This window comes from Cucurbita moschata, unplaced genomic scaffold (assembly GCF_002738365.1).
Source record: "Cucurbita moschata cultivar Rifu unplaced genomic scaffold, Cmos_1.0 Cmo_Scf00029, whole genome shotgun sequence".
Taxonomy (NCBI): Eukaryota; Viridiplantae; Streptophyta; class Magnoliopsida; order Cucurbitales; family Cucurbitaceae; genus Cucurbita; species Cucurbita moschata.
Window position 1 is genome coordinate 2,476,427 of NW_019268545.1, and position 25,960 is coordinate 2,502,386.

General features: G+C 32.6%; 2 protein-coding genes and 2 long non-coding RNA genes across 4 annotated transcripts; 2 read left to right on the top strand and 2 right to left on the bottom strand.

Annotated features, from left to right (window-relative positions):
• Nucleotides 1-1,190: 1,190 nt before the first annotated feature.
• LOC111463991 (transcription factor bHLH3-like) lies at nucleotides 1,191-1,997 on the bottom strand. The gene has a single exon (XM_023108033.1). The coding sequence runs from the start codon at nucleotides 1,995-1,997 to the stop codon at nucleotides 1,191-1,193; it is 807 nt and encodes a 268-aa protein (XP_022963801.1).
• Nucleotides 1,998-16,375: 14,378 nt separating this feature from the next.
• On the top strand, nucleotides 16,376-17,326 carry LOC111463861. The gene is made up of 2 exons (XM_023107797.1): nucleotides 16,376-16,452; nucleotides 16,984-17,326. Exons 1-2 carry the CDS (start codon nucleotides 16,431-16,433, stop codon nucleotides 17,250-17,252), a joined length of 291 nt encoding a protein of 96 aa, XP_022963565.1. The 5' UTR covers nucleotides 16,376-16,430; the 3' UTR covers nucleotides 17,253-17,326.
• Nucleotides 17,327-18,714: 1,388 nt separating this feature from the next.
• On the bottom strand, nucleotides 18,715-19,355 carry LOC111463866. Its single transcript, XR_002713948.1, has 2 exons — nucleotides 19,268-19,355; nucleotides 18,715-19,188 (listed from the first exon to the last, which is right to left on the bottom strand). It is a non-coding gene; the product is annotated as an uncharacterized LOC111463866 (long non-coding RNA).
• A 616-nt stretch (nucleotides 19,356-19,971) lies between these two features.
• On the top strand, nucleotides 19,972-20,590 carry LOC111463865. The gene is made up of 2 exons (XR_002713947.1): nucleotides 19,972-20,096; nucleotides 20,204-20,590. It is a non-coding gene; the product is annotated as an uncharacterized LOC111463865 (long non-coding RNA).
• Nucleotides 20,591-25,960: the final 5,370 nt, after the last annotated feature.

Sequence of the window (25,960 nt, forward strand, 5' to 3'; positions counted from 1 at the left end):
TTTTAGAATAGTTTCAATTAAGTTTTGAAAATCAAGTTGTTTATACGATCATTGATTTGTTTATTTGATTTGGTTTATCAGGAAAGAATAGGTGGCCCGAACTTGTTGGAGTAGAAGCAAAGATTGCAGAGAAAATCATCAAGAAAGAAAATCCCGCTGTAAGGATGGTTCAGATTTTCTTAGCGGGAAGTTCTGTGACGTACAATCTTAGCTACGGTCGAGTTCGATTGTTTGTTAATATAAATGGTGTAGTTGTTAGCATACCAGGGATTGGTTAAAAAAAAAATATATCCAAAAGATGTTGATGGATGCATATGTATTGTATCGTCTCTATCTTTTTTATTATAATAAAATTGCTACAACATGACTTAATTACGAAATGCGATTTTTTTTTTAAAACATATCAAGTCATTAACTTACATGTTTACAATAAAATTGGTAAAATAAAGTTGTTCAAGGTAAAGTTTTCACTAGAGAAAATTATTAACATATGTCTCGAGAACAAAAGAATCGCCGCCTTCTACTTCTAACTAAGAGAGCTAATTCATGTTCTCACAAAATAATTAATTTAAAATTTTATTAATTGAGAAAATTAATGTTACACCAGATGATTATATGCAACTTGATCTTAATTCCGAAGGAAATATGAATTTTTGTTGGTGGGGATTTATTCTTTGATTTACATGGATGAAAATGGATTTTATAACTAATTCAATAGGCCTACTATTTTGAATATTTTACCAAACACGGAGTTGGGAACATAATTTCACAAGATGGAATTCACTAACGTCGATTAGCCGTGAACGATCACTTGAAAAAGAAAAGTAGAATTTAGCGAGTATAAATATACTAATAAAGAATACATTTGTATGCTATCATTGCATTTGTGAGATCCCACATCAATTGAGGAAGAGAATGAAGCATTCTAGTCCGAAAAAGAAAAAATCCAAAGATGACAATATTTGCTAGTAGTGGGCTTTAGTCGTTACAAATGATATCAGAGCAAGACATCGAACAATGTGCCAGCGAAGAGGCTGAGTTATGAAGGGAGTGGGCATGAGGTGATGTGTCAACAAGGACACTGGGACCCAGAGGGGTAGGTTAGGGAGTCCCACATCAATTAGAGAAATGAATGAGTGCCAACGAGGATGCTAGGCACCGAAGAGGGTAGATTGGGGGTCCCACATCGATTAGAGAAGGGAACAGGACACTCCGCCAAACTCAAGAACACCCTGATCTTCAGGAATTGATTTAACAGACCCAAGTTCAACGACTCCCAACTTTACAGGTACAAAGACCAGCGTCTGCAAACCAGCCACTTTAGCTAAGAACCCTCTCGATTCGTAATTACGCATACAACTCGACGAATCCGAAGCCCATATAGTCTTACCAGCATTGTACGACGCCCCGAGACTGCTCCCGGAGTCGCACGTAAACTTGAAATACATCGAAGTCCGATAGAGCATATCGATATCCGACGCTTCCTCCTTCCTTGCTCCAAATCCATCTTCATCAGACCCTCCAAAAGAGGATTGAAGCATTTGAAGCACTTGCTTCTTCATTTCCTCATTCTTCTCTCCCTGAGTATCCCCACCAGAAATTTGAATACCAATCTTTGAATCATGACAAGCACCATCGCCCCAAATTAAAGCTAAACCCCCAGATTTCAAGGTAACCACACGCCAAAAGATTGCATAATTCCAATTTGAACCATCCAAAAGTTGGGTTAGCCCCTGATTCACACTCGAAAATTGGAAGGCCTCGGGTGGCATGATATTGCTAGATGCCAACGAGATCAAGAACTCGCAAGCTTCACTACCAAGAACTGATTCAACCAAAACCCTGTTTTCTTCGTTGGCCCAAAATTTCTCACCCATTTTCCAAATCAAATCACCAGAACGAAGAAACCCAACCTCCACTACTTCTAAAATCGCCTTCCCATAGTAAGCAAAGAAAATTCCAGTAGAACACAAACAATTAAACCCTATCAATGGCATGCCGGGAAATTAAATTCACAGATCTGCTGTAGAACACCCAACCCCAACTTTAGGGTGTGGTTCGCGCATATCTCGTGCATCCTGAGCATTTCAGTTCGACCCATTTGAACAAACCCGTATTGGGTCGGTTCTTACTTCTTGAATTTTTAATTTATTTCTAAAACTTTTAATTTTAATATTTTAAATAATTCTAACATGCAAATCTAAACCCAAAAAATGGAAACGAATAGATTTAAGAAGTATAATATGCCACTTTCATTTTAATGTCCATAATCTTCCTACTAAACGAGCAAACATAAATGATTATTTATAGTCTTCAAAATAAACTATGGTCAATTGTAATGTTGTAGCTCTCATGCCCATCAATCTATTAATGATCATTAACTAATGTAACATAAAATCTTAAAAATAATACTCAAAATTGAAAAATACAATCGTGAAATCTTTATAGCATAAGTAAGACACCTCTCCATTGGGATGAGGTTTTTTGGGGAAGCCCAAAACAAAGTCATGAGAACTTATGCTCAAAGTAAGCAATATCATACCATGGTGAAGAGTCGTGTTCATCTAACTTGGTATCAGAGCTATACCCTAAACATAGTCATGTCAATAGAATCCCCAAATGTCAAACAAAAGACTTCAAAAGAAAAAGGAGTCGAGACTCCTCGGAGGCATAGTAAAAAATGACTAAGACTTCAAAAGAAAAGAAGTCAAACCTCGATTAAGGGGAGGCGTACTTTGTTTGAGGGGAGGTGTTGGATGAAAGTCCCACATCAGCTAATTTAGGGAATGATCATGAGTTTATAACAAAGAATACTCTCTCCATTGGGAAAGGGCTCATCCCAGCCTTTTTGGGGAAGCTCAAAGCAAAGTCATCCCACAAATCAACGGTGAGATAACTTCGACAAAATTGATAAACTTAAAAAAATATCGATAAAACTTTTTTAAAAAGTTTCTTATCGGACGAACATACATATATTAGATTCAAATCTATTAGATAAGATCATTGATAATAAGGAATTAGATGCAATTGTCAGATTTTTAATGCTTTAAATTTTGAGCGGAACATATATATATTAGATTTAAATCTTTTAGATAAGATCATTGATGATAAGGAATTAGATGCAATAAAAACATTTACATCCAAGCTTCTAATCCTCAAAGAATTTATTGATGTGACGCTCAAAGAATTTATTGATGTGAGTCTAGTTGAACTATAATTGATATGTTTGAGATCAAAGTATTTAATTAAATGGCATCCAAAAGTGAAATTAAATAGCTTTCGACTATAAATCACATTACTTACAAAATTAAATAGCATTTGATTCTTCACAAATTTGGAAGTCAAACGTGTTAAGCTATTGTGCAGACCTTACTAAATCTGTAAATTTTAAAAGTAAAAACTTTAGAAGTATATGAATTCCACGTAAATTAGGGTTTATTTTATCGACATTTGTTCGTGTTCAAAATCAGTAAAAATATAATGCTAATTGTTTAAATAAGTTGTCCCGATGCATGTGACAAGCAAAATGCACGAGATCCCATAACATCAAAATATGACATATACTTACAATGTAAGTCATTCCACCATTTTTTTCCTGACATAGTGTTCCTATGAGATATATAAACGTATTACTTGTCAGATCTTTCACAGTTAACATACATGGCTTTCTAGCGTCTCATAGGCATATATCGGACGTATTAACATGGTTTACATTATACGTAGGAGTTCATTCATCATAACGTAAACATACCATAATATAACTGATAACATATGACATGTATAAGGGTTGTAGCATGTCATCCACATAGAAAACAGGTCATCCAACCAAGCCGACAACAAAGTTAATTACTTAGTGGACCTAAGCTGAAGTCACTAATTTATCTTTGTGTTAGTCTAGATCTATCCTTTGGAATCCAATTCGACAGAAAGTGGGTCCATGATATCATATCAGGCATAATAAACTATTCAACTAACCTAACGGTACCAGTTAAATATATTTTTTTGCTAAAAAAAACTTCAATTGATCAAACAACCGTTATATTAACCTCAAATACTTAATGTGATTAAGCCACCTAAAAGTAAAATGGTTAATATTCTGTTTTAAAAATATTTTTAAACTTTCCAAATAGTCAAAAATACATTTTTTTTTTTACTTTTAAAAGTATTTTTAAAAATAATCTTTTAAAAGTTTTATTAATATTTTAAATTTTTTTTAAAAACAATTTAAAATTTTTTAAAACAAGTTAAAAAATACTCTTAGAATAGTTAATACCACATTTAAAAAATAACTAGGAAGGTTTAAGTAATATTAATATTTTTAAAATTTTTAAAAAAATTAAAAAAGTTTAGAGTTATCTGTGAAGTATAGATATATGACTTCATTCGGTATATTGACGATAAAAACTTTTTTGAACTTTTTTTTATAAAAGTTAAGGGCTTTCATGTTACTTTTATAATTTTACAGATATTTTTAAATATTATTAATGGTAAATGTATTTTTTGAACTTTTTTTTATAAAAGTTATTAATGGTATTTTTGAAATAAAATACTAACAGTTTTGCGAGAGATTTTGAATATTTTTTTTATAAAATTTAAAGGTATTACTGAAACTGTATTTTTATTAATTTAGTCTCTTAATAATTTAGAAAAGTCGTCTCGCCAGAGTTGGTGGGGATGGATGGGGAGGAAGTAGTGAAGATAATACAGCAAGAGAAGGATCTTGATGCCATGAGGCCATAACTTTGCAACTCTTGATTATAGCGAGAATCGAGTCCGAGTCTTTGTTGACTATTATGGAAGGGTGAAGTCGAACCCTCGAATTGGTTAAGCACCCTCGACAATGTGTAACACCTTACGACTTGAATAAAATAAATTAAGGTGTGTTTTTCTAAGTCTATCTTTTTTTAATAGATACACTCGAGGAAAGAAAAAAAAATCCAAGAAAAACAGAAAATGAGAAGAGATATAAAGAATGAGTTTGAAAAGCTATGAAAAATTTATACATCGAGAATAGTACTCATTTGATGTTTGAACATCATCATTCCATTTAAATCAAATAAAATTTTGTACTAAAAAATATTTATGGATTGTTCTTAACAAGATTGTTATAGCTATATCTCGTAGGAGCAACAACACAAATTGAAAAAGCCCTTTGCCAACGTAAGAAGAGCAAGTAGCAACATGCGGGTTTTTAGATACTCAAGAATTTATAATCATACGACAAAGTTATTCATTTTTCAAAATACGAAACGTGTTCAAAAATTTCAAGTTATACTATCAAATATTATTATATAAATATGTCATGACCCGAACTCCTCTCCTTGATGGAGGAACTTAGCCAGGTTATTGTGCGGCTATTCTATAGTTACGGTAGTCCTTTTTGATACTTTTAAGGAACATTCTACTAAACCTACTTTCTCGAATTTGTTTTATAAAGAGTAAAAAAAGTATAATATGCAACTTTTATTTAATATCTAAAATCTTCGTACTAAATCAACAAACATGAATGATTATTTATAGCTTTGAAAATGAACTATGGTCAATTGAAAGGTTAAAGAATGTTAGAATGTAACACCCGAGCCCCGACGAGAAACTTAAACCCTAATTTTTTCCCCTTTAAGTTGAACTTTCGAGATTTTATTGAGGATTTTAGAGATTGAATTTTAAGATGAGGTAGAAGAGAAAAAAATGCTTAGAAATATCTCAGGAAGAAAAGAAAAAGAATAGAGAGAGAGAAAGAAGGTTCTAGACAGAAGGGGAAGTAGCAGCGAGTAGTCCATTGAAAAGAGAAGGGGAAGTAGTAGCCACTTCTGATCCGGCCACAAGAAGTGTGATTTGGTTGAAAAGAAAAAGAAAAGAGAGAGAGAAAGAAGGTTCTAAAGAGAAGGGGAAGTAGCAGCGAGGAGTCCGATTCCGGCTGAAAAGAGAAGGGGAAGTAGCATAAAAAGAAGAGAGAGAGAGAAGGAAGGTTCTAGAGAGAAGGGGAAGTAGCAGCGAGCAGTGGAAAGTAGCAGCCACTTCTGATCCGGCCACGAGGAGTGTGACTCACAAGTCATTTTAGACCCTTGAATCGTCCAAAACCGTCCAAAGAAGGCAAGAAAATTCAAAAAATCGTCCAAAGAAGGCAAGAAAAGACAAGAAAATTCATTAGCACGACTAAGTTTAGGACATGGCTCTGAAACGATGTTAGAATGAACACGAATCTCTACAATGGTATGATATTGTCTACTTTGAACATAAGCTCTCATGACTTTGCGTTGAGCTTCCCCAAAAGGGCCTCATACCAATGGAGAGAGTATTATTTGATTACAAACACATATCATTTCCTAAATTAGCAGATGTGAGACTTTCATCATCCAACAAAGAATACAATAAAACGGCCCATATGATACAATCTTGTCGTTCACCATGAAATATTTTCATGGCATGATTAAGACACCTTATTCTATATACTTCTTTCAATTTATTGTATCATACGGGTTGTAATTCTAGTTCAATTTTCATTAATTCAGTCCATTATTAAAAAAACAATATATAAATATCATTAATTTAAAAAATAAAGCAATAAAGTAAGTTTAACAAACGCACATATTAATCTCAGATAACTTTTGACAAAAGTGATAAACTAAAAAAAAAAAAAAAAAATTCATATCAATTTTCGAGATTTTAAATTTCGGGCTGTACTGAAAAAGACAAGGACGAACACATATATTAGATTCAATTATCTATTAACTTTGATTTAGATAGGAGCATGGATAACAAGGAATGAGATGCAATTAGGTTATAAAAATATTTACATGTAACAATCCAATCGATGATGTGAGTATAGTTTAACGATAATGTTAGGATCACACAACAACGCACACACTCGATTTAGATGAACACAAAAAACAGGATTGAGAAAATGCAAGGAAAATATTGGCTAAAGGTTTTGTATTGATGACTACAAGTAGTACGAAAGAATACAAAGAATATAGAAAGTACGTTCTTAGAGCTTTGCTTGAGATCTACCATCGATGGCTGCCATATCTAACAGCTATTTAAATTTACCTTATATGTCATTTATCATATATACCTTTACTATGTATAATAGTTGACTAAGCTATAAATAAGCAGCTCCATAGCTCCATCCATAACATAATAGATAATTGATATGTTTGACATCAAATTATTTAGTAAAATGAATTAGCATCGGATTCTAAATCATATTTTTAGTCAAAATTAAATGGAATCGGATTCTAAATCACTTTTTTAGTCCAATTAAATAGGACTATAAATCACATCACTTATAAAATTATATAGCATTTGATTCTTCACAAATTTGGAATTCAATGTGTTAGGCTACTGTGCAAGGTAAATTTTAAGAGTAAAAACTTTAGAAGTATATTAATTCTATGTAAATTAGGGTTTATTTTATTGACATTTCTTCGTGTTCAAAATCACTAAAAATATACTGTTAATCGTTTAAATCGAGTTTATTTCATAAACGATGTTATGGATTTAAACTCTTAAATAAACAACGATTGTGTTCCGATACATGAGGTCCTATAACGTCAAAACATGACATACTTATAATGCAAGTCATTCCTCTATTTTTTTTCAGACGTAGTGTTCCTATGAGATATATAAACGTATTACTTGTCATATCTTTCACATTTAACATACATGGCTTTCTAATGTCTCATAAGTATAGATCGGACACATTAACATAGTTTACATGATACATCATAACATAAACGTATCATAATATAACTGATAACGTAGCATATCTTGTAACACAACACAACATAACATATATCATTGCATGAACATAACATAGCACACGTCCAATAGTTATAAAACACGACATGTGTAAGGGTCATAGCACGCGTCCATATAGCAAACAAGTCATCCAACCAAGCCAACAACAAAGTTAATTACTTGGTGGGCCTAAGCCGGAGTCACTAATTTATCCTTGTGCTAGTCAAGATCTGTCCTTTGTAATTCAATTCAACACACGTGGGTCCATGACATCGGATCAAAGCAAAATAAACTATTCAAGTCACCTAATGATACCAGTTAAATATATATTTTTTTTGGCTAAAAGAAACTTAAATTGCCCAAACCAGGGTTATACTTTTGGGAACTTAAAAACGGCTCTGAAACAGTTCAATATGGTTGGAAAGGTCCCAAGATTTCATTTTGAACAATCTAATTAGAGGAAATTGAGTCGGAGCCACCAAGCCGAGGAACTAACTCAATCTGAGTTTAGCTGGTTTGAGGTTCGAGCCTCTGGTCTCGGTTCGAAGCTAAGATTCCTTCTTTTCCTTTTGTTTTATTGTGTTTTCTCACCTTTTTTATCATTTTTTATTGACGTTTATCCATTTTTAGTCGGTTTCCAACCTTTTTTTTTTTTTTTGTATGACGGATTGTTTGAGAAGGTTAATAAATCTAAGAGGGGGTGACACCAACTTCAGCGTTAATTCATCTCTGAACCACATCTTTCGAGGAGGTACCGCTTTTGATATCATTTGTAACAATTCATACCTAAGATTCAAATGAGGATTCCAAGAGTGAGGGTCCAAACATTCCTCTACATCTATTGCCTTCCAACACTTTAGAGTTTCCATAATCGAGTCACCGAAAAGACTTTGGAGTTCTTAATGATTTTCAATTCTTTTAAGCCTTTTTTTGTCATCTTATCATCAAGATAGCTCGCATTCAGGTATGGTTTCGGTTCAATCATATACTCCTCCTTTACTTTAGTGTCACATGCCCACAAAGTTTTGCATTGGTTCATTCCGAGAAGAGGTAAAACTCCAATACCATTTGTAACAACCTATACCCAAGAGTCGGATCAAAACTCGAAATCCAAATTCGACTCCTGATAGCCCCCAACATTCCCTTATGATATAATCATGTTACTTACTCAGTTCTAAGAGTGAAGACTATTCCCACAGACCAACATGAGTTTTTGCAACATAATTTGTCTTTATTCACATGCATCTTAGAAAAATTCTTTAGAAGTCACCCAACAAATAATTGATCAAAGGAAAACACACTTAAATTTGGAGTTTCTGTGATTAAGTCATCGAAAAGGAAAATGCACCTAGTTAGTGCAGACATTAACTTTCAATTATTTCAAGTATTTTTTAATTATCCTATTTTCAAGATCGCTCTTATTCGTATGTAATCTTTCACTCTTTTTTTTTCTTTTGAATTATTCTTATGCTTTACTTTTGGTTTGATAAATATTGCAAAAATTGTTTAAATTATAATTTAAATAATTAGTAAGTAAATACAAGTAATAATATATAAAATAAAGGACCGAACAATTAATTCTTATTAACAAGATTAGATTTTCTTTTAACAAATTATTTTAAATTTCGTGTGAAATCATTATGTTTACAAAATATTCGAGATTGTAATATAGATAAGAATATTATAATTTTAAAATGATTATTTTATTCCTTCAAATTGAAATTAGAATTGATTCTTTTAAAAATAAAGGGAAAAAAAAGTTAATGTGAGATTCCAAAATAGGCATATATATAGATATTGATTTTTGTTAACTTAAACAACGAAACTTCCAAATATAGAAGGCCAAACTCGCAACCAAAAGAAATGTCAGGTATTGTCATAAATCCTTATTTATACTTTCTTTTTTATTATTATTATTATATATAATATATATTTTAGTCCTAATTTTTCATTTTTTAAAAATATTTTTTAGTTTAATAATTTCTTACAAACCACTAAATATATATTAACATAACGACACCCTATTAATAAAATTTTAAAAAGCGTAATCTCAATTATGTGACCAATAGGTTCTTAAATGGGTTAGATTAATGAAAATAGTATTTTTCTTAAAAATTAAAAAATTTCAATAATATTCCTACCTTTTAAATAAATTAAAAAAAAATGTTAGTTACCTTTGGTTTGAGATGAAAACGGTTAATGTTTTGTTTCAAAAATATTTTAAACTTTAATGAAAAATACCATTTTTACTGTGTTAATACCAAATTTAAAATGATTTAAAATAGTTTAGAACTTAGTGTATGTGTTTTTATTAATTTAGTCTTTTCAAATGGTTTAGAAAACTCGACTTGGCCAGAGTTGGTGGGGAAGGATGGGGAGGAAGCAGTGAAGATAATACAACAAGAGAATCCTTCTCTGGATGTAATTCTAATGCCTCGAGGCCAAAAATGGGCAACTAGGGATTATGGGCCAAATCGAGTTCGAGTCTTTAATGACGATTATGGAAAGGTGAATTTGATCCCTCGAATTGGCTAAACACCCTTGACAATATGTAACACTTCACTACTTGAATAAAATAATTGAAGGTGTGTTTTTGGACTTAATCTCAATTATATGAGTATCTAATAAATAAATATGAAATTTCATTTTAAAACTAATTAAGAACGGGAAAAATGTATAAAAAACGCTTGAAAGGCTTCGAAAAATTTATACATATGGGTTGTTCTAATTTGTATTCGCCTATAGCTAATACCTTTGTTTCGGTTGGGAGGAGTAACAACACAAACCGAGAAAGATTGTCACCCGTGCCAAAATATTACGTAGCAACACAACACAGGCACCTAATGTTGATGCTAGAAGTTTTTCATCGACCATAACGTAAATAATTATCAAATATATTTATATTTTTAGTACTTGAAAACAAGAAATAAGAAACAATAACATTTTCAAAGGGAGCGCTAGAAGCTCAAGAATTCATAATTATTCGAAAAAGTAATTCATTCGATCTCCATTAGAATTGAATAGCAACGAAAAACAATTAAAGGAATGTTCGGGCGTTTTGTCGATGTAAGATCACACATCGGTTGGGGAGGAGAATAAAACATCCTTTATAAGTGTGTGGAAACCTCTCCCTAGCAAACGCGCCTTAAAAACCTTGAGGGGAAGCCCAAAAGGAAAAGCCATAACAATATATGTTAGCGGTGGGCTTGAGCCGTTTTAGTCTAATTAATAAATTTAGAGTTGTTTAGTCTAGGAATAAACCTAAAATTTTAAATTTTGTATGCTTATTATAATTTTATGCATTTTTTTTTTGTTGTACTATATAGTTTGAACTATATTCCGATCAAAACGCCCTCATCACCAATCAAGTAGCCTCAAATATTATCTAAAATGAAAAGGGTAGAACGAATGAGTATAAAATACTCATTATCATTCTTGTAGGCTTACAAATCGACTCCAACCATACTTAGAAACTATATACCATATATCTAACTCCTGTTTCCCAATGGTCCTAACCTATATTTTCTCCCTAAGATCACCATCAATCATAATTATATTGTGGTTAAGATTCGGGCAGCTCTTGAAGGTTATTAATACTAATGAAATATTACTTCTAATTCTCGTAACTCCGGAACAAATAATAGAGTTTTTAACCACTAATTACTCGTCATTTAACTCTTAAGAGCTTATGTCAATTGTTGTATTCATGTGACCGAACTTCCCAAAGCTTATAGTAATGATTGGATTGACTATTGTTCATATGTTCTAGCTATACTATTTATTTTTATAGGTTATCAGTTCAAAGTATGTAGGTCTATGTGTGAGAACCTCTCGAATAGCCTAACTCCATGATATATTCAAATCTTGTCGTACGAGATAAATCACTATTAAAGATTAATTGACGACTCTATAACAATTCCTAGTTATAATCATGTGGGAGTGATTTCGGTACCGGTCAACTATTATAAATTATAAGAACAAGTTCATAGCCAAAGGATAGCCGGAGATTTTCTAAACAGTCTCCACGTAATAATCTGTTGACATTACTTAACACATGCGTTTAAGGCACATCCCTGTATTACTAATCTATCTAATACAATTTTTGAACCCCGTTTATTGAGAGAGTTCACATATCACATGCTTTTGCCTCGTAAATTCCTATTAAAAATTGCTAATTTTGACGTTTATTTTTCTAACGTTAAAATTGATAGAACTATCACATAAAAAATTAAAATACTCCTAATTTCTAATTTGGACGAACCATATGAAAAATTCCTTAAACACATATTTAAACAATTACTATGAAAATTAACACACTTGATAAAAAGGAATTGAAGAACATGACTTACTAGAATAGCCATTTTTGTGATGCCGATCTTTCCTTCGAGTTAAATCATAAAACTTGCAGTAATCAGCCAACCAAGACTTAACCATAAAGTAACTCTATTGTAACACTGAAAGAGAGAAAGGAGTTGGTTGGGGGAGCTTTTAAAAGTAATATATTTAATTTGACCGGTTGAAATTAATATTTAGTGTATTAAATATATTAAATATAAAATATATATTTTTATATTTACTATATTAAATATTAAAATAATTAATGTATATTACATGAGATTCACGTTAAATATATATTAAAATATTATATCTTCCAAATATACCTCTTAGATTTTTTTTTTGACCAAATCTTTTTGAGCCCGTAGAAAATATTTGTTGTAGAAATATCTTGGGGAGGAAGTTTTAAGTCATGGACGAATAAAGAGTTTCATATCTTAGGAAAATATTCAAGAGACATGTCGAATAAGGTTTTTTTGGAAAGCTACGTGTAATGTTTTATTTTTAATTCGTAATAAAATTAAACAAAGATATGGGAATAAATAATTCATTCTCCTTCGTAAAGCTTTTATCATACTTATATCATATTCGAAATTGTTATATAGATAACAATATTATAACTTTACCGTAAGTCTCGAAAAAGTTCCGAATTTAAATTTTATTTTATTCCTTAAGTTAAAATTTGAAATTAAAATGTATTCTCTTAACAATAAAGTAATAAAATATTAGGTTGAATTATTCCAAAATTGTCTATATATATTGATTTCGTTAACTTAAACAACTAAGCTCGGCAAATTTGCAACATCGAAAACAATGTCAGGTAGTAATTTTTAATGCAATGATGTATTGATATTAGTTCAATATGTATTGATATCATTTTATGTATCTAATAAGTATAGATTATATGGTGAAGTTATGTTGAATGAGGAGAAGTGGCGTTGGCCAGAGTTGGTGGGGATGGATGGGGAGGAAGCAATGAAGATAATACAGCAAGAGAATCCTTCTCTCGACGTAATTCTAATGCCACGAGGTCAAAACTGGGCATTTCCCAACTTTGTGTTCAATCGAGTCCGAGTCTTTGTTGACCATTGTGGAAAGGTGAATTCGACCCCTCGAATTGGCTAAGCACCCTTAACTATATGTGACACCATACTTGTAATAAAGTAAATAAAGTAAATTAAGGTGTGTTTCTCACCTTAATCTCAAATATATGAGTATCTAGTAGATAAACACGAAATTTCATTTTAAAATTAATCGAGAACGAGAAAAACGCATCCAAAATGACTTGAAAAGCTTAGAAACATTTATACGTCCAGAATAGTATCCATTTAATGTTTGAATATCATCATTCAATTTAAAAACAAAAAATGCCAAAATATTAGGTAACAGGACTAGCACTTTATGTCGATGCCAAATCCGGATAACCTTTTTGTGGATAACAAATATTTTTTATTTTTTTATTTTTGTTCTTTTTGTAAGAAGTCTTTAGGACTTTGTGGAGAGCTATATTTTTGGTAAACAATTGCTCATCATTGCAACCTCCTTTGTGAGAAGGCATCCATCCTCAAATTACGGGACTATTTTATCGTAACAATAAAATAATTAAAGATTAGGTTGAGTTATTCCAAAATCACCTATATATACCGTCGTTCCCAACAACAACAAAAAAAAATTTGAAAATTTTACACATTGAGATAGTACTCATTTGATGTTTGAATATCATCATTCAATCCAAAAGATTTACAACTTGAACCAATCTTACGAGAATAGTACTCATAAGATTGTTTGGGTTGGAGAATTTTACAACCTAAACCAAATCCAATTCAAAAGATTTATGGTAGGGTTGGGCTTGGTTCATTAGTTAATAAGGTTGTTTCGATCGATAAATTTACAACTTGAACAATTTGGTTGAGTCTAAAAACGGTCTCAACCCGACCCAATTCAACCCACGAACACTCCTAACAAGAAATGGAGATGAGAATTCATTCATGCAATTGCCTCTAATCCTATTCGTTATTGTTTTAAATAAAGTACCATATATTTGAAGTTTCACTAACTCACTCAATTTGTTTAACTATATGTCATCGACCGAAAAATATTCGGCTTCAATGTAAACTTTCATTGATACGCTCAACAAACTTCATTTTCTTAAAAATCCATCTTATATTATAATATAAAACTTTTCTTTTTGGTCTTAGATTTGACTTTGTTTATACAAGAATATATACCGAGTGGTTTCACTTTTTGAATACGGGAATATATAGGAAACGTGGTCACAAATTTCAAATTATACCATAAAATATTGCTATATTAATATGTCATTATTCAACCAATACAAAACATCTCATACCATCTTCGATCAACAAATAGATCGCGATTCTAAGATGTTCGATATAGTTGAAATAAGTAGGTAAGACCAGTAATTTGTCCCTCTAAATTCTTCGTTGTATTAGAGAGGTCCATAGGCGAAGATAGGTAAATCCTATCCGTGTCATTACCTATTTATTTTTGTAGGGATCTAACTGTAGATTTCGATGGGTCGAAGTGAATCCACGTCAAAAATAAATGGAAATTTTTCATTAGGTTCGAAGTAAATCTCAATCAATTAAATGATACTAACATGTTTCTAATATTATGATTCAAATTAGGTAAATCATGGCCAGAATTCCTCTATGTTGATGCGGCTATTGCAATAAATTTTATAAAGATGTTCTCGATGGCGGCCAGAGGTGCAATCGGTAGCATTTCCAGTGCCACCATATTATATACCCTTTCGAGTTTTTCTTCTTGTCAATATACAAAATATTGTGGTTAAAGTTCCTCGTAATGGTTGAAATGTCTTGAATATGTATGGTCGATACAATAAATAAATGTCTAAATAAAGTTGAGCATGTTTCTACTTCTCGACCCAAAATTAAAAAGAAAATAAAAGTTGTCAAACATATGTTACATTCAGAAAGTGGGGAGTTGGACTTAATCTTGGAGTCTAACAATCCTTAAGCTTCCACTATATTTCAGGACAACGTTAACTAGATCAATTCCAGAGTCTATCGATTTTTGAGCTTCCACTATGTTTCAAGATAATTTCAACTGGATCAATCCTGGAGTCTACCAGTTTTTGAGCTTCCACCCATTTTATGATAGCGACAACTAGATCAACTCTTGAGCCTACCGATATTTGAGCTTGGATTGTATTTCAAGACAATGTAGACTGGATCAACCCTAGAGCCTTCTGATTTTTGAGCTTCCAACCTATTTCAGGAGAGAATCAACTAAACCAACCCTAGATATTACGGATCTATGAGCTTCCACTGCTCCATAGTCATGAGAATCTTGCTTCACCCTGGATAAGGATCCGAGAAGATTTTTATGGTACACTAAATCTTCAATTTGCATCTTACAGAAATTGAAACTGGATCCATCAAACTTTTTGATCCCAATCTTTAAACTTTCCATCTTTACAGATTGTAGTAAATCTTCCCTTGTTCGGATACCATTTGTTAGAATCACACAACTCACATTAAAATCCACAAAAGAACAAAAGAGAAAAGACACCTTGTATAAGTGAAGACTCACCGATGTAAGAAACCACAATGGTTAGAGTTTATTTAGATGTCTTCAAAATAAGATTGAAGTTCGAAGGGATAAAATTACATTAAAAAAATCGTATAAAAATCTAATAACTTTTGTCCATTCATATCGATTTATATCTATTAGATTCAATTATCTATAAATTGATTGAATTAGAGTAATATTATCTTTTCCATTGTAATAGTCAAGGCCCACTGCTAGCACATGTTGCGTGCTTTGGCCTGTATCATAGATCTCTATTAGTCTCACAATTTTAAAACACGTTTGCTAGGGAGAGGTTTCCATACCTTCGTAAGGAATGCTTTGTTCTCCTCTCCAACCAATGTGAGATCTCACAATCCACCTCTCTTGGAGGCTCAACGTTCTCGCTGACACACTGCCTGGTGTCTGGCTCTGATACCATTTGTAATAGATCAAACCCAGCACTAATAAATATTGTCCAATTTGGCCCGTTAGCCTCACGATTTTAAAACACATCTGATAGGGAGAAGTTTCTGCACCTCTATAAAAAATACTTCGTTCCCTTCTCTAACCAATGTAGGATCTCAAATCTACCTTATTTTACAAAATAATCTTTCATTGAATTAGATTAATAGGTACATTAATTTATTCTTGAGTTCTTAAATTTTGGAATAAGAGTATATATTCTCTAATCAATCAAAGAAAAGAGTGACATTAATTTATTCCAAAATTGCCTATTTATAATCACTTCATTAACTTAAACAACTAACCAAGCCTGAATTCAGAAGGAAGAAAGCAAAAAGATGTGTGAGGAAGGAAATTCAGGTGTAACGACCTAGGTCCACCGCTAGCAGATATTGTCCTCTTTGGACTTTCCCTTTCGGGCTTCTCCTCAAGGATTTAAAACGCATCTGCGCTAGGGAAAAGTTTTGTTCTCCTCCCCAACCAATGTGGGACATCACAATCCACCCCCTTTCGGACCCAGCATCTTCGTTGGCATTCTTTCCTTCCTCCAATCGATGTGGGACCACCCTCAAATCCACCCCCCTTTAGGGCCAGCGTCTTTATTGGCACACCACCTCGTGTCTACCCCCTTTTGGGGAACAGCGAGAAAGTTGGCACATTGTCCGGTGTCTGGCTCTGATACCATTTGTAACGACCCAGGCCCACCGCTAGCATATATTGTTCTCTTTGGGCTTTCTCTTTCGAGCTTCCCCTCAAGGTTTTAAAACGCGTCTGCTAGGAAAAGGTTTTGTTCTCCTCAACCAACGTGGGACATCACAAAACTGCCCATAATACACCCTCTTCCTTTCAATCAATTTTTTGGTCAAGTTTTTAAATGCCTCATTTGCTTAGGAAAGAGGTCTTGGCCTGAGCTGGTGGGCGAAGATGGGAATAAGGCTGTAAAGATCATAGAGGAAGAGAATCCGAATGTGGTCGTAGTCTTACAAGCTGGGCCAGAGATCATATCCAAACCATTATATGGTCCCGATGGCAGTATCATAGGCTACCAAGCAGTCTCAGGCCGCCCGCCATACGCAGTTCCTCCCGGCCTCGCGGTTGTTGAAGTCGTTCTTGACGTCGAGGGAAAGGTCGAAAAGGTTCCCGTCATTAGTACATCCTAAAATTAACTTAAATTAGTTAGGAAGATCATGAGAGTATAAGGAACACTGTCTTAGTTGTTATAAAACCTTTAGGAGAAATAAAAGCGAAGTCATTAGAGTTCGTGGTCATAAAAGCAAAGTCATTAGTGCTCGTGATCAAAGTAGACAATGTTTAAATAAAGTGGAACATGTTTCTACTGCTTGACTTCCTAAATTCATCTTCTTTGGGGGTAATAAGACAAAATGTCAATAAGGATGATGTAATTCAGCACATATGGTCCTTTTTAGGTTTTCTGTCTCAGCTTCCCCTCAACGTTTTTAAAATGTAGGAGAGGTTTTCACATCCTATAAAGAATGGTTCGTTCTCCACCCCAACCCATGTGGGATCTCACAATTCACCCCCTTTGGAGCTTAGTGTTTTCGCTGGCACTCGTTCCCTTCTCCAATCGATGTGGGACCCCCAATCCATCCCCTTTAGGGCCCAACATCCTTGTTAGCACACTGCCTCGTATCCACCCCTTTCGGGATTCAACCTCCTCGTTGGCACATCGCCCGGTGCACACTGCCTCATGTCCACCCCCTTCCAATCTTCTCGGTGGCATATCGTCCGGTGTCTAGCTCTAATATCATTCACAACAGTCCATGCTCACCGCTAGCATAGCATATATTGTCCTCTTTAGACATTTCTTTTTAAGCTTCCTCTCAAAGTTTTTAAAAAGCTTAAGTTAGGGAGAAGTTTCCACATTTTATAAAAAAATGTTTCGTTTCTTCCTAGTAATATGTATTCTAATCATTTATTTATGAGTTAAAAACACAAAGTTGAATGATATTTAGGATGCTCACCCCTAGCTCAAGTGAAGAGATGACATTACTAGTTTTGTCAAGCGAAGAGATGACGTTACTAGTTTTGTCATGGTTTATCAAGTAAATCCCAGATTGAGTCCGAGAGAAGGGCAGATTCGATAAATCGAAATGATCACCGTTGTGTATTCACCTTCGTTTTCTAAAGTATTATTAGAATCCAATAAAGGCAGAAGGACTAACCTATCTTGAATTCTACCTCTTCAATGGTCAATTCAAATGGCACTTCAGTTTTTCAAGTATACCCCTTCAGTTTGCACCCTTTTTTCTCATTATTTCTTTGATGGCCGAATAAACATGAATTCATTCAATTGGAGTAGAGATTTAAATTTTCAACATCAAAGCTATACAGTATGTGAACTATTAAAAGATAGTCCGTTAATCTTTGATAATGAACTCGTCTCGATTGATAAGAGTCTGCATTTGTATTTTTTTTTATGATTATGAGTTAGTATGGATCGAGTCGTGCCCTGATATGTATAAGTTTTGTCGTATCATAAGAATGTTGTATGTGGGGACAATTAAGATATCTCCAACTATTTCTTAATCGTGAGCGTACTTAAAGAAGGACAAATATCCGAACAAAAATTACACTAGTAGCAGGCACAAAGATCGTTCATTCTTTTGATGATAATAACATTATAAGGTCTAATAGATAATTTATTTTTAATGACGAAGATAACATTACAATCCATAATAGAATACTAGATGAATCGGAATTATTCATGTTAAAATTAAAACTTTAAGCCATTAAAGAAAAGTTGCTCCCATGTGCATACAAATATTTAAATGGCATACAAACATTCAAATAAACCATACCTATAATTCAAATATTACGGTAGAAAGGTAGATTCTACCTTATTTAATTAGTCTTACTTGTTTCAAATATAGATATTCAAATTTCAACCAACTTGAGGAACTTCAACTACCTTATCATTTATATTAACAAAAACTCGAACTCGATCGAGTCTGAAATCTTTAGTAACTCCAGACCCAGCTAATAGTACGATTGTCTTTACATGAGAATTATCTTTCTTTATAAGACGTACTGCAATGGAGGATTCGATGAATACGAGTTCCGGCCACGAAGATTTACCTAAGTAATTGAATCTTATAAGAAAAGAGGGACGAAAAAGAGTTAATGAAACGCCCGAGTGAGAAGGAGTTCTACAAACCTGAAGGAAGAGTGATTTCTTCATCCATCTTCTTCAATCCCTTTTACTTTTGCTCAAAGTTGAATGAGATGGTTTGATAATTAGGTAGTGAAATTTATAGCAAGTTTGGATGTTGGAGGCTCTTTTAAGAAATGGAATATTATATTGGCAACCTTCTTTTAGAACTCAAAAAAAAGTTAGAGATAATATCCCATGTAAACTTAGAAAATAAAAGCCACCTCTTTTATAAATAAAATATAAATTGGTTGACCAAATAAACTCATAGCCGCAGTAGAGTATACCAATCTCGATCGTACTAAGTATATTTCTCCTTACATTTTCTCTCTTTTATTTGTCGTGTTCTTCATCTCAATCAAGTGTATGAATTGTGTGAGTAGTCATCCTTCCATCATATAATTGATAGTCTTATCGCGTTAGATAAACGATAGTTCAACGTTACAAAACAATTAAGTACATTGTCACAACTTGTTGAATAAATTTCTCCTTCACGGGACAAATTGCATTAAATGCCAAATACAATTAACGCACGGCAGCCTCACTTAAAAATTCATTCTTATCGCATCCTCCTCCTCTCCCACATGTCTTTAGCAATAAGATAACGTGGTCAAACTTTAGAGATAATTATATATTAAGTTTATTATATGGTCCAAAAGTTGGGGCGGCCTGCCCTTAGTTCCTTCCCAATTTGGGAAGCCATCATCAGATCATTCCCTATAAATATTCATACATAACCCTTTGATATTTGCATTATCCAAACACTACCATTCAACAAATACATAGATATCCAAAAACCCATCCATCAACTTCATGGCTGATTTTTGTCCTCCTGGTATATTTACCTAACTGGACTGCACGAGGTCGTATAGTTTCGATTTGATTTTGAAAATTAAGTTGCTTGTATGATAGTTGATTTAATTATTTAGTTTGGTTTTATAGGAAAGAATAGGTGGCCAGAACTTGTTGGGATTGAATCAACAATTGCAAAGCATATCATCAGGAAAGACAATTACAATGTGAAACGTGTCGAGACTATCTTAACTGGAAGTGCAGTGACTGAAGATCTTAGGTGCGATCGGATTAGGATGTTTATTAATATAAAGGGAATAATCGTTCAAACTCCAACCATTGGTTAGAAAAAAACTACATAAAAATGTTGATGTATTGATATGTATTGATTTTCTTTTAAGTGTTATTGTAAGCCAATAAGGGTAGAAGTATTCATATCTATTGAATTCTACCATTTCAATGATCAATTTCCTTTTCTTTTGTGTTTCTCCATGGTATTTGAGAATTCTCTTTAATGGCCCTTCGAGTTCGTCTTTATTTTTTTCTCCGACAAACTCTTTTTTTCTCTCTCTCTAACTCTCACTCCCGCCTTTTCTCTCTTTAACACTCGAGCCCAAGTAAGATATTAAATATCATATATTACTTTTAAGTCGGTCAACCAAGATACAAAATGTTCATTTTTACTTTCTTGCAATTAAGAATGAACCGTTTATGGTTTTAATAAAGAAGTGAAGAGAAACTCAAATTTGTTCCAAAAGGTGGTTTCGTGAGTAAAATTTTTGTTGAAGTTCTTTATTGTCTTCCGAGAATCATTATAGGCTTTTGAATCACTAAATATGTCAAGAATGGATCACTAAATATGTCAAGAATGGAGGAAGAACATAAGAAATAGATTTTGGATTTTTAGTTTTGGTTTTTGGTAAGATCCAAAAGGATTTCTTGAAACTAGGTTCTGAATTTTTGGTTGGTTGTTAGGGGAATTTCACATCAGTTTCATAAAGAAAACTCAAGTTGAATGGAGCCACAAAGTTGAGTTTAGACCAACTTTGAATTTGAATATTTCTTCATAAGCTTGATTTTAAATTAATAGAAAAATAATTGATTAAAATTCTACCACTTTCGCGAATGAACTAAGTTGATTACACAACTTTTGCGAAAGAACAAAGTTGATTTCACAACTTTGGTGAAAGAACCAAGTTTGTTCGAGTTACTTATAGAAAATTATGAAAATTAAAAAAGAATGGAAAAGGAATAAAAAACTTATCGGAATTTAGAAATAAATTGGTGAAACTCGTGACACCAGTGATAGGAGGTGGGAATTTGTCATGGTCTGATTTTTTAGGCTTTCAAACTCGGACTATGACTAACAAGTAAATAAAAATCAAAGATGAAAATTTCATATAAGTTAAATCGAAATAATGACAAAGAAGACCAAAATTAAGTACAATATAAAATTCAATTATAAGATGATATTATTCAAATTAATTACAAATGAAGAAAACATCGTACCTTTTCAACCCTGATGTCATACGGTTAAAAAAGTATGACACTGTCAGCATTGTCAGTTGACATCAGAGCTACATTTTGAGTGTATAGTCATCAGGAAAAATAGTAAAAAAAAAAAAAAAAACGAGAAAAAAAAAAACGAGGGTTGAAGCCAAACTCCTTGAAGAGGACCCTTACCCGTCAGAAGCTCAAGCCAAGCTCATTTGTCAAAAGCTTGTGATGTCAAATTGGGCAACAAATAATCAAAAGGTGTACTAGATACCCGCCTAAAAAGAGTTATTCGCAACAGAGAAATAGTGTCAATGATTGCAACTAAAGAAGTCAGTGTCCGATAAGACATGTATTAGCCAAGTTCCAAATTGCAAGTCCCCTAATTTCTCTTTATGATTTTAGTACTTATATTTGTTTTCCATCTCTACGTTACTAAAACCAAAATCTTAGGTGGGGTCAAGTTCGAATGTTAATACAATGGGGTAATTAAAAAACTAAAAAAAAATGTTGATGTTTCTGTTTGTCTGGATCAATATTGTATATTTACCTTCATTTTCTAAAGTATTAGTGTAACCCAATAAAGGCAGAAGTATTAATTTATCTTGAATTCTGTTCGCATTTGTGTTTCACTTTGTATTTGATAACGCTCTCTAATGAAACTTTAACTTTTCTAATATATCTTCTTTTTCACCATTTCGAAGAGTTTGTACTCTTTTTTCGTCATTATTTCTTTGAGGGCAGAAGAAAGATGAATTCACTCGAGGGAGCACATATTTAAACTTTGCATATCAAAGTCATACAATATAGAAATTATTAAAAGATTGACAAGAATTTGCATTTGTATTCTTTTATGATTATGAGTTGGTATGAATAGGGTCGTTTCTTGATATGCATAAATTTTATGGTGTCATAAGAATGTTGTTTGTTGGAGCAATAAGGAACTCTCCAAACTATTTCTTTGTGTAGACTTATGAAGATGATAACACTAAGAAGCCTAATACAAAATTTGTTTTGAATGACGAAGTTGGCCCTTTGAATTATAAAGAGAAGTTGCTTCCATGAGCGTACAAATATTTAAATGCCAAACAAACATTCAAATAAACTATACATATAATTCAAATATTATGGTAGAAAGGTAGATTCTACCTTATTTAATCACTGTCTTAATTGTTTCAAATATAGATATTCAAATTATTTCAACCAATTTGAGGAACTTCAACGACTTTATCGTTTATATTAACAAAAACTCGAACTTGATCGTATCTGAAATATTTAGTCCCCTCCAATTCTAGCCAATAGCACGATTGTCTTTACGTCTGGATTATCTTCTCTATAAGACGTACTGCAATGAAGGATTCGAAGAATATGAGTTCCAACCACGAGAATTTACCTAAGTAATCGAATCGTATAAGAAAAGAGGGACAAAAAAGAGTTAATGAAACGCCCAGAGTGAGAAGGAGTTCTACACACCTGAAGGAAGAATGATTTCTTCATCCATCTTTTTCAATCCCTTTTACTTTTGGTGACAATGAGATGCTTTGATAATTATGTAGTGATATTTATAGCTAGTTTGGATCGTGGAGGCTCTTTGCATTAATTCAGTCGATAATTTAAAAAAACAATATAAAAATATCATTAATTTTAATAATAAAATTTTGCACTAAAGTAAGTCTAACAAACGCACATATTAACCTCGTAACTTTCACAAAAGTGATAAACTTCAAAAAAAAAAAAAAAAAAAAAAAAAAAAAAAAAAAAATCGTGTTTATAATTTTGTTACGATCTGATTTTCAAGATTTTAAATTTTGGACTGTATCGAAAAAGATAAGGACGAACCCACATATATTAAATTCAATTAACTATTAACTTTGATTTAGATAGGAGCATGAATAACAAGGAATGAGATGCAATTAGGTTATAAAAACATTTACATTTAAGAATCTAATCGATGATGTGAGTATAGTTCAACGATTATGTTAGGATCGGACAACAACACACACTTGATTTAGATGAACACAAAGAACATGATAGAGAAAATGTAAAGAGAATATTGGTTAAAGATTTTGTATTAATATCCAGTAAGAGAGAATAGAATATAGAAAGCATATTCTCAAATCTTTGCTGGAGGGATATATATATATATAGTTATAGCTACCATCTACTCTACCATGTATAACCGGATATAGCTTTTATTTAAATGTACTTTACATCTACCATATAGCTTTACTATATATAACAGTTGACTAAGCTATAAATAAGTAGCTCCATAACCTAACATATAATTGATATGTTTGACATCAAATTATTTAGTAAAATGAATTAGGATCCGAATCTAAATCACATTTTTAGTCAAACTTAAATGGAATCTGATTCTAAATCATTTTTTTAGTCCAATTAAACCGCTATAAATCACATTACTTATAAAATTAAATAGCATTTGATTCTTCACAAGTTTGGAAGTCAATGTGTTAGGCTATTGTACAGGCCGTACTAAATCTGTAAATTTTAAGAGTAAAAACTTTAGAAGTATATGAATTCCATATAAATTAGGGTTTATTTTATCAACATTTGTTTATGTTCAAAATCACTCAAAATATACTGCTAATTGTTTAAATCGAGTTTATTTCATAAACGATGTCATGGATTTAAACTCTTAAATAAACAACAATTGTATCCCGATGCATGAGGTTCCATAACGTCAAAACATGACATACTTACTTATAATGTGAGTCATTCCTCCTTTCCTTTTTTTTTTTTTTTTTTTACATAGTGTTCCTATGAGATACATAAACGTATTACTTGTCATATATTTCACAGTTAACATACCCGACTTTCTAATGTCTCATAGGTATAGATTGGGCGTATTAACCTAGTTTACATGACATGATACATAGGGATTCATGCATCATAACATGAATGTAACATAATATAACTTATAACATATATCATTGTATAAACATAACATAACACACGTCTAGCAATTATAAAACATGACATGTGTAGGGATCATAGCACGTCATCCATATAGAAAATTGTTAAGAATGAGAAATAGAACTGAATCGAAGGTATGTTCTCATTTATATTCATAAACTTTAAATAGGATACACGCGAGCCACGTACAAATAAGTAAAATATAAACTAATTAAATATTGAATATAAAATAAAATATACTCTAAATTAAATCATAAAGGAACGAATATTAAGATATAATATCTAAGATATATTTCATAAATAAAATATTCGCTAAATATTATATCTGAACACAAACAAGTCATCCAACCAAGCCAACAACAAAAATTATTTGGTGGGCCTAAGCCGAATTCACTAATTTATCCTTGTGCTAGTCTAGATATGTCATTTATAACCCAATTCAATACACGTGGGTCCATGACATCAGATTAAGACATAATAAACGATTCAACTCACCTAACTGTACCGTTAACTATATTTTTTTTTGCTAAAAAAACTTAACTTGACTAATCAATGGTTATCCTGGCCTCAAATGCTTCTAGGAACTTAAAAATGGCTCCAAAAGTTCAATATGGTTGGAAAGGTCCCGAGAATTCATTTTGAGCAATCTAAGTAGTGGAAATTGAGTCGGAGCCACCAAGCCAAGGAACTAACGCAAGCCGAGTTCAACCGGTTTGAAGTTCGAGCCTCTGGTCTGAGTTCGAAGCTAAGATTCTTTCTTTTCCTTTTGTTTTCTCCCATTTTGGTCATGTTTTTATCGACGTTTAGCCTTTTTTAGTCGGTTTCCAACCTTTTTTTTTTAATGACGGATTGTCTAAGAAGGTTAATAATCTAAGAGGTGGCAACACCAACTTCATCGTTGATTCGTCTCTGAACCACATCTTACTAGGAGGTACCGCTTTTGTTAACATTTGTAACAATTCATACCTAAGATTCAAATGAGGATTCAAAGCTTGAGGCTCTAGACATTCCTCAAAATCTATTGCCTTCCAACACTTGGGAGTTTTCATAATCGAGTCACCGAGAAAACTTTGGAGTTCTTAATGATTTTCAATTCTTTCAAGCCTTTTTTTTTTTTTTTTTTTTTTGTTATCTTATCATCAGGATAGCTCGCATTCAAGTATGATCTCGGTTCATTCATGTACCCCTATTTTACTTTAGTGTCACATACTCACAGGTTTTGCATTGGTTCTTTCCCGGAAAAATGTAACACTCTAGTACCATTTGTAACAACCTATACCCAGGAGTGGGATCAAAATTCAGAATCCAAATTCAACCCTTGATAGCCTCCAATATTCCCTTATGATACAACCATGTTACTTACTTCTCACTTCTAGGAGTGAAGGCTATCTCATCGTCCGACATGAATTTTTGCAACATATTTTGTCCTCACTCACATGCAGACTAAGAAACTTCTTCCGAGGTCACCGTACAAAGAAT